At 40.1% G+C, this 10,183-nt stretch overlaps 1 protein-coding gene across 2 annotated transcripts; it reads right to left on the reverse strand.

The window, feature by feature from the left end:
• Nucleotides 1-595: 595 nt before the first annotated feature.
• ifi44g (interferon induced protein 44g) lies at nucleotides 596-5,946 on the reverse strand. Of its 2 annotated transcripts, XM_085382003.1 has the most exons (9): nucleotides 5,762-5,946; nucleotides 4,699-4,889; nucleotides 3,757-3,819; nucleotides 3,468-3,519; nucleotides 3,151-3,346; nucleotides 2,811-2,963; nucleotides 1,898-2,072; nucleotides 1,422-1,522; nucleotides 596-1,119 (listed from the first exon to the last, which is right to left on the reverse strand). In XM_085382003.1, the coding sequence occupies exons 1-9, from the start codon at nucleotides 5,788-5,790 to the stop codon at nucleotides 919-921; spliced, it is 1,161 nt and encodes a 386-aa protein (XP_085238129.1). In that variant the 5' UTR covers nucleotides 5,791-5,946; the 3' UTR covers nucleotides 596-918. The 2 variants fall into 2 exon arrangements, with proteins under 2 accessions (XP_085238129.1, XP_085238130.1); XM_085382004.1 differs by lacking the exon at nucleotides 3,757-3,819 and having other exon boundaries at nucleotides 597-1,119; nucleotides 5,762-5,943.
• Nucleotides 5,947-10,183: the final 4,237 nt, after the last annotated feature.

Here is a 10,183-nt window from a genome sequence, read left to right on the forward strand (position 1 = left end):
TTAAAAAATATATGCAATTTAAACTAGCACACATAATAATAGTAATAAGGATAAACTAAGGAGCTTGGAAAGAAAAGCTTATAGACTTCTTTAAGTTGCTTGAAGACGTTTCACCTCTCATCTGAGAAGCTTCTTCAGTTCTAGGGTCAAATAGTGGAGAGTCCTACATTTAAGCCCTGTACAAGTATCTTCCCGAGAGGGACAAAAGCTCATTGTGAAACCTAGCCCCACCCTATCATGTGCTTTCATGCAACTTAAAGAAGTCCAGATGCTTTTCTTTCCAAGCTCCTTAGACTACGATGACATGGATGACTGAGAACTTTCACAGACATAATAATGATAAAGGAACTCTGCACAGCATTAATGAATGACACAGCAGTAAGGGGAATCAGTCCAGTTTCCAAGCCTGTTCAAAATGCAAAGACAAATCTTCCACTTTAACCTTTCTGATGGAGGAGAGAAGGGTGTACACTGGGCGATAGCACATGTGTAACCTTAAGTCTCTAGAGAGGGTGTGAACCACATTTTATTTTTAATTTAATAATGAAATGGCGAAAAAGTTTCATTTTTTTTCCTGTGAAAGGGAAAAAACTACAAAACATTGGTGAATGTAAAACATTTTAATAAAGAAGCCCAAAGACTGGTTAAAAAATATATCTGTCTCACAAACAGAACGTAAAGCGTACAGTCAGTTTTTATTAATTAGAAACAAAACAAGACTGTTTAAAGTTCCTATGTATAGCATTTTGATGTCCTTTACACATTTTGGTTTTTTTTATGTCAAAAACAACAGAAACACAAATTTTTGTAACAAATGAAAACTCTCTTCTCTAACACATTGAAACAGGAACAGCCGGGTTCCTAATCTAATGGCCATGATGCTATGGGTATGATGCTCCTAATCTAAATGCTCAGAAATCAGAGATCCAGGGCTGTCTTGAGCTCTTTGTTCTGTGGTGCATTGTCCTGGAAATACATGTCAGCATACTGCAGGATGTGATCAACAGCACTGAGAAGCAGCACATCTGTGTTTACATCCAGGTCCAGTTCTGACGAGTAGTTTTTCACTGGAACGATGTAGGAGGTGGACATGCCCAACAGAGCGGCGGCTTTACCCATCTGCAAACACACAGACACATGTACACCTCCAGCGTTTAGTTTCTTCAGCTGATTAAGAACAACACCAAACACAATCAGCATCTCCTTACGATGATCATCTCAGTGTGGTTTGTGAGGAAAGTTGTTCTAACGTCACACTGACTCTAAACTCTTGTTGTTTATATTCAGACAATCAAACAAAGTCAAATCTTTTCAAGTTTTACATTTACATTGCTGTTTGCAGGATTTATCCTATTCTGGTTTGTAGAGCAGTTACAGTATATGAACATTTCTTGAACTGTATTTGATTTGTTTTAACTTACCACATCCTGAATTGTGCGGCTCTCATAAACACCAGTGACATCTTTGGCTGTTTGCAAACAAACTTGGTCCACGTGGGTGAGCAGCGCCACCTGGTGAACACCTAAAGAACAGAAACACACTGTTGTGATGAAGACTTGCAAAGACAATGCAAACCCTTTAAAGATTGTGCTCAGTTCATTTGTTCTAGAGATAAACATTTGCTCAGCTTTCTTTGTTGTCTTTCTGACCTGATGCAGCGTTCACCATCGTCCTTATACTTTTTCACTAACTCATCTACATAAGGTGTTTTAAAGCGTTGCGGCGTTTTATCTCAAAACAACATCTGTAATCTCCACATTTCGACTTTTTCTTGAAATTCAGGCTTTATTCTCAAAATGATCAATAACAATCTGCTCTTAATGTAGCAAAAGTCAGCTAACTCAAGCAACACAACCTTTAACGTCAGGCTCTGTGTAAACATGTGTCTGTGGCTCACCCAGGTCACTGATGTGCTTTCTGAGCTGTTTAAATGTGGTGCTCAGGCCTTTGGGGTAAGTTGTGATTTTTGAGGCGTCCACCACAAAGGCAACACAGTGGACTTTGTCTTTAAGGCTCGGCCTCTTCACATAGCCCACAGTTTCTGAGGCGGAGACTGGCTGGTCTGGGCTAAACTGGAAGAGAGAAAGTATTTTAAGTTATTAAAAAAGAAAAAGTATTAAAAAGAACTATGCTGTGTGCCTTCATGTACACAATTCTACATGTTGGCACAAACCATAAGGTACAGCTATGGGTGATGGCGATCCCAGTTGTTTTACTAGTCAGAGAAGTTGGGAAACTGATTTGTTTTGTTGTTTCTTTTACATCACAGGACTATATGACCAGTCAGCTGATCATCACTGTTCTTTAGTTTACCCTGATGGGAACAAATATCGGGCATTAAAAAGGGGTTTGGAGCTGCTGTTGACTTTCTGGGTGATTTGACGTTGCTCCTGCTCCTCATTTCCTCTGGTTGCTCCAGCTTTCTCCCACTTAACCTAGCATGCATTTCTAAAGCCAAGCCTAAATTAGCTGTGGGCATTAGCTCTGTGATGGATTAATGACATGTCCTGGGTGAAACCTGGCTCTTTCCCACTCTCAGCATGACAGGATAAAGGAGTTATTGCTGATTCATAGGGAACAAAAAGTGCGCAGCTTCACTGACAAGGACCACAACCTCAAACACGGTTAAATAAAGTTTGATAGTAGATGAATGAAAGCTGGATGGGGTGAGCGATGAACTAGGCCTGAGACCACAGTTGGAGTTAGGCCTCACTGAACATCTGAGGCCAATGAGGCAGGGTGACAAACTGAGAATGAGTGAGGCAGGGTGGGGCACTGAAACGAGAACAAACAGGGCAAGGCATGCTTACCTTGTGTCCTTCAGGAACATGGCCTTTAACGACTGACAGGATGTCATGAAGAGTCAGTCCGGTCATCCCGTCTTCACTCATACCCATGGTATCACACAGCACCAGCCCAGTATGATCCTCACCCTTCTTACCCCGAATGTTGAAGGACTGCAGCTGGCACACACAAAAAGGAAGTTAATAGGACAGAAACCTAAAGTTTAGTTTCATTGACATGGATGAACAGAGGCCTTGTGGATGCTTTCCCTTTTTGAAATGCTTAAATAATCTCATGAAACTAAATGAGGATCTCTGTGTTTATTTTTCCACTTATTTAAAATACATGCAGATGCTCCTCGTGTACCTTTTTGGTAAAACCGGATGAGAAGGAGCCCACCATGGCCCGGTTGGTGACTCTTCCGTTAAACACAGACTGGACTGAACTGATGAAGCTCGACTTTCCAGAACTGACCGGGCCCAGGAGGAGAACCCGGGCCTGAGGCACCTCCTCACAGCTCCGTCTGTAGGAGGTGATTGTCTCCATCAAGCTTGTCTTTCGCCTGGGTTCAGTGATACATTCAGTGACTCATTGTGTTTGAAAGTTTAAAAATGCACTTACTTGACATCTACTAGTTCCTGCTAGTTGAACAGGAGCTCATTGAACAGCACAACTGTACTCACTCTTCTGTCCAGTCCATGTTTCTCCATGGAGATTCCAACTTCAGTTGACCTCCTGAAAAAAATGTAAGAATTGCGGTTTGACAAAATAGCCAGTATTTGTTGTATTTATATAAAGTTCTAACATTCATCGAGGCTAGGGTTAAAAGCAGTGGCATTCAGTGACTTCAGCAAAGACCCCCCCCCCCCCCCCAAAATAAAAAATAAAAATTTTAAAAAATAAAAAAAAAAAAATAATACCAAAAAAACACTTTCCTCCTGTCTTTGAAAATTCGACTAGTATCAAACATACCATTCTGACAGCTTTTTCCTGAACTCTTCCTGGGTGTCCTCCCCTTTGGCCACTCCTTCCTGGCTAAAGAATTGTAAAATTATATTACTACTATAGTTGTCATCTAACTAAACTTAGTTTTACTATTTGCTGACAATGGTAGAGGATTTTTTTCAGACCCATTACTTTAGCAAAAGTAACAATAAAACACAAAGAAAACACTTCACTACACATAAAACTGTATTACTAATAACTCACAAAAAATAAGCAAAAATAATTATTCTACAGAAAAATGTAGTTGTTGTCCTTGTCTTTTTTAAAAGAAAGGAAAAAACACATTATAACCAGCTCAGAAACACAGGCCTACATCTTAATTTTAAAAAGTGTAACAAATATATTTAATATATAAAAATCACCCAGAACCAGAAATTTAGCAAAAGGGCAAGAGACGGTCTACACCCTGACAGGTCGCCAGTCTGTCACGGGACTAATACCCCATTCGGATTTCAGCAGCTCTGTAATCAAGCATTCTGCTTCCAGAGATAATAAACAATTGTGACCACAAGATGGCAGTAATGCAAAGAATAAATGGCAACAGGCATTACAGAAGCTTCATGTCAGAATGATGTTTAAGATGAAAGAAAAACACCCTTTTCTTTGTTATGTTGTAACTGATGTCTGTTTGTAGATTTCACCAGATAAGCACTGCTTGTCTTTCTTGCCCTGATTGAATGCCACTGATTAAAATGACTTTGTAACCAAAAAAGGAAAGAACAAAATGTCCAACTTTATTACCAGAATCACTATTAATCCCTGAGGAAATCATGGATCTCCAAAGCTATTTGCACTTTGTGTACAGACAGCTTCACAGTAGCGTGGTGAAACACAGGACTTGAGATGTTAAAGGTTTCTCATACTTATTTGGGTCTTTGACAAAAGAACTTTGTGTAAAAGGAGGCTCACCCAAGAATGTGAACTGAGGTCTTGGTTCCCTTGTCTCTGAACTATCTGTGACTTCGCTGTTATCATCTCTGGTGAGAGTTGTTGTGCCAAAAGCAGGTTGGACTGAAGTAGTTGGAGCTGCTGTGAGTGGTGTCAATCCATTAGAACTTGAGGGTTTGGTTGTAAGTACTGGAAGTCCAAAGTTAAAGCCACTAATAAAAAAAGTACACATTAGAGGAAGACCCCTTAACTAATTTAAAGAACAGCATGAAACTTGAGGTTTTTTAGTAAAATGGCCTGGTAAATGACCTGTATTTATATAGCACTTTACTAGTCCCTAAGGACCCCAAAGCGCTTTACATATCCAGTCATTCACCCATTCACACACACATTCACACACTGGCGATGGCAAGCTACATCGTAGCCACAGCCACCCTGGGGCGCACTGACAGAGGCGAGGCTGCCGGACACTGGCGCCACCGGACCCTCTGACCACCACCAGTAGGCAATGGGTGAAGTGTCTGACATGTTACACTTAAAACACAATATCAGCAACCTCAAAACATGAGTCTGAAAAGCAGAAACGAAATAAAACGTTGTGATAGAGCCAGGTTCAGGTGTGTGAGTCACAAGTTAATCTGGCTGTAGGCTATGGCACTTGGCCACAGGTGGCGCTAGTTGGCTCCATTTGAGTGCACAAAAAGATAAAGTGCACGCTTTAGGTGCGGAGGGAATTGCTCAGAGTAATAAAACGTATATAAAACGAATATAATGAAGACTAGACTCTCTGGATCGTTGACTCTTGCTGTCTTGTGAACATTTGTTTGTTTGTTTTCGGCAAACCAGGTAAGTTTACCTGGTTTTGACATAACACCAGGTAAACTTTGAAGTTTTAAATTTTTTTTGTTGAATTTCTAACATTTGTTTGTGCAGCCAGGTCTTTTCCTTTCCTGTTATTTGACGGTATATCACACTGACTGCTATGGGCCACAGTGACAGCACTACAGCTGTCACTCATCTTTGCAAGAGTGAATCTTGTCATATTAACTATCAAACTTTGTAATACTAAAAGTTGCGAACTTACCTGTTTTTTTCTTTAACAGACGAGAACATAACTCCTGTGTGTAGATGTTACCAGCAGCTGCAGCTCAGGACACACCGCAAATGAAAGAGCCACTGCCTTTTCCGTAGAAAAGAAAACGAAACTTAAACTGTCACACAAACACCAGTAATGCGAATCTGAGTGTAACACGCTCGTAGGCGGGGTTTGTTGCGTTGTGGAGTTGGATTGGTACTAATGAAGTTAAAGCTGCAGAAACAGATGCGCAAGACACAGCAAACAATTGCAAACAAATCGCAAGAAGCAAGAAAAGAAGTAGCTAGCTGGCCAAATCTGCCTAGCAACCTAGCTACATTTTCCAAGGCTAAAACAGGCTGTTGTTCGTGCATCATCATAATAAAAAGGATCAAACCAACATCAACAAACTTCAAGTGACCTAATTTAGATAACAGCAAACACAATAATCTATTTATTATACTGTTTAAATGAATAAATAAAACACTTAAAATGCTTACCACTTGCTCCAGAAGCGAGTTTTACATAAACAAGAGCACTTTTGTTCTATTTCCCCCACCTTGCAAATCTATGACATCAACAAAACATGATTGGTCCACTGACCAACAGCAAACACATTGTTGTGCACTCTCTCAGTCTGGTACTTTTACTGGCACAGACACACACACACTGTAAGTGCAAAAATAATATCACATAGCAACAATCAGTAATATATTGAAGCTTTTGAGCAACGTGGACAGTAACTGCAGTCAGAGCTTTGGAAACTTTTAGACCTACATGTATTTAATCTCATGCTACAAACTCACACCGTCTTCTTCATCTACGTTTGCCAAAGTAATGTAAAGACAACAGTAAGCTGGTAAGCAGCAAAAGAGAGAAACTAACTACAGGTTGTTTCCAGTGGACTTATATATAGCCTACCATAAACGCATAGTATAATATGACTGCATACTTTCAATATATAAGCGGTAATAGTCTTTAAGTCCTTTACAAAAACTATTAGGACTGTTATCACTAAATGGTAAAATTACAAAATGCTGGAATATTGTAGGCTTATAGTTTGTTTTATTTATTATTTATATACAAATCTACATGGCCCTGTGTAAAGTGATCCCCCATATAGCATAAATTAAATGTGGCTTTTGAGTTCAATTTCTTGCACACTTGGGTTCTGCGGGAGGACAATGATCCAAAACGCACCAGCAAGTCCAGCTCTGAATGGCTTTAAAAAAAAAGTCTTCATTCAGGTCAGGACTTTGACTAAGTCCTGAGCTGAATCTGACTGAGATGCTGTGTCACGAACTTAAAAAGGCGATTCCTGCTCGAAACCCTCCAATGTGGCTGAATTACAACAATTCTGCATAAACGAGTCACAAGGCCATGTAAGTTTGGATTTTGTTTCCCCTTAATAATAAACACCTTCATTTATAAACTGCATTTTGTGTTTATTTGTGCCATCTTTGTTTAATATTTAAGTTTGTTTGATGATCTGAAACATTTAAGTGTGACAAACATACAAAAACAAAGGAAATCAGGAAGGAGGCAAACACTTTTTCACATCACTGTAGACACACAACACTATTTTTGCTCTTTCTGTCACACACACACACACACACACACACACACACACACACACACACACACACACACACACACACACACACACACACACACTGTCAGAGACATATGTTAGATTAACTGGTGATTCTTAATTGGCCAGAGATGTGAGTATGGATGTCACTGGTTGTCTGTTTGTGTTAGTGCTGCAATAATAGACTAGTGACCTGACCAGGGTGTGTTTCGGCTCATGACATCTAGATTAGGCTCCTGCACCTCCAGCATGGAAGGATAGATTCATTATGTGTTGCAAACCCAAAATGTCCACACGCACTTGATTTGCGTGTCTAGCTGATTTGGCTTTCTAGCCACTGGGCGGAAAAATGAACTTGGGACATCATGTCATCATAATTGGCTGTTTTGCCCTTTTAAAGCACAGCATACCCTCAGCTGATCAGACCCAGGTGTGTCCCGTGGTTAATCTTTGGTGGTCAGCTGTTAGCTCAGGTAGTGTTCTTTCTTTTAAGCCACAGCCAGTGACTGCTTTGCTCGATGGTCTTTGACCTCCCAAGGACCTGTCAATTCAACAATGAGGACAGATTGCTGAGAATTCGGCCACAGGATTAGGTCTGGTGTCAGGTTGGAGTTGGCAGTCTAAAAAGGGAAGGTAAGTTTTCTCTCCAGGCCAACAAGCATTCTTTAGACCCTAGCCATGTCCAGCAGGCCTGATCCTAGATGTTGGTCCATAGTTATGTAGACCAGCGGTCCCCAACCTTTTTTGCGCCACAGACCGGTTTATGCCCGACAATATTTTCACGGACCGGCCTTGAAGGTGTCGCGGATAAATACAACAAAATAAAACTAGTACCGGTACCGAAAAAAAGATTTATTCATAACACACGTGAAAAGACCCAGGAAAACTGAGTTAACGATAAAAACGATAACAAAATAACGCTGAAAACCGATAAAAACCCTGAAAACCATACATTTCACACCTGAGCCTCAACTCTCGCGGCCCGGTACCAAACGACTCAAGGACCGCTACTGGTCTGAGTCCCGGGGGTTGGGGACTGCTGATGTAGACTAACCAGCTAGTGTAATGCTGTTCAGACTTGCTCATTAGCTCTGTGTTGTTATTCCTTGTATCTACTACAGTAGCTTTGCATGATTTAGAGTTCAAAATAATAATTATTTACATTACACTTGACCTTGGTGAAAGCTCCTCACCCACTGACTGAAATTAGCCTTTTAGCTCCCTGCTCTCTCCTCTTCAACAAACTTGCCTCTATTTCATTTGCCCACATAAACAGAAGCTTTGAACAGAAGTTGGGTTTTTGTGGTCACAGCCAGAGCTGTGTGCCTGAAATGACCCAGTTAATGATATTTGCTCATGCTGAGATCATACAGAGAAAAATGCCTTTGAGCAGTTTGAAACCTGAAGTCTGGCTCACAGGGATTACTTAGATATATGTTGATCTTGTTATTTCAAACTTAGTATAATATGAGAATCCACCACTGTGATGGTGTGTATGACAGAAAATAAGAAAGTGTTTCCTTCCCTCTGCTGCATCTGATTACTTACCCATCGGATGCAGCAGAGGGCGCTCTCGTCTTGTGTTTAAAGCTGTGGCTGTTCACCTGCTACTTGTCAGCAGGGGTCAATCTACAGCCACATTTCCTTGTTATGTCCCCCAAGTGGAGTATCCCATAGCCTGATATTCAAAATGCCCTCCTGCTCTTAAGGACAATGTGTTCTGAGCCACAATCATTGTCATCACTCATTAGCCTTCAATTTAAAGTAAACATTTATCAGCAGCTGATGGCAGTGCTTTGGACATGAAACCGTTCACAGATGTGTCTGCACATGTAGGTCTGTTTCTTTGGCTTGTTTGCTTTCAATGTTAGAACATTTTAACATCAGAGCTCAAACGATGGGAAACCCTTAATCACTGTAATTAGCTAGGTATATATTAATACACAGTATATCCTGTGTGATTAGTGGTATTAATGTTTGTCTACACTTGATTACTATTATACTACAGTCTTTGGGCACAATGTTATAACAGTGCCAACAAATCAAAGTATTTGGGAATTATTTTTCACTGGCTTTGCCCACTTATATAAGATATTGTAGCAGTAAGAAATAAGCATTGTTAATGAAGTTTTACAATATTTGGGGGCATTTAAATTGATAAATTGTATTACTCAGTTGCATCAGTGCTGGCTATTATTTTAGAAATCTGCATACAATCAATCAGACCTTTATAGAAAGAATACGATTTGTATTATCTCAGTGATTTGTGAACATATTGATCAACACATAGTATAAAAACATAGAAAAAGAAACAAAAAGTCACAGTTTGTTCAGTTTTCACATTGTTGCAGGCTTTAGTTAACTTTAATTTTGTATATATTGGTTAAAATTGATTAATAATAATAATAATCACATTTTCTCTCTTTTGTCTGTCAAACCTGAATCTGACCAATTTTGCTTACTCAGCACACGTCTGAGCTAAATGGTCATTTTCTGGTCAGTCACCTCTGCTCCTTCTAGTCTTTATCTAGACTGTTCTGACTGGCAGCCTGTAACCAACCAGGTGTAATAACAGGCCACGACAACACACGGCTACCTTTACGGCATTTTGACGATGATAAGTTTTTGTTGTGTCAGCAAAAATAACAGACCCTTAGTTCACTGTCTGGAGCCTGGTTGTGGGCGGAGCTTGTGAAGTTGCGCCGATTAGATCAGAAGACTGAAACTTATCGCAGTTGGAGACGTCTGACACACCACTTAATTATAGAGTTGAAGATGCTTAGTTATCTGAGGACAACACCCAAATAAAAAGTATATCCTGTCACAGACTTCAGGTCATG

Source organism: Rhamphochromis longiceps, linkage group LG15, assembly GCF_057381845.1.
Source record: "Rhamphochromis longiceps isolate RC_006_pf linkage group LG15, R_longiceps_female_GT1.1, whole genome shotgun sequence".
Taxonomy (NCBI): Eukaryota; Metazoa; Chordata; class Actinopteri; order Cichliformes; family Cichlidae; genus Rhamphochromis; species Rhamphochromis longiceps.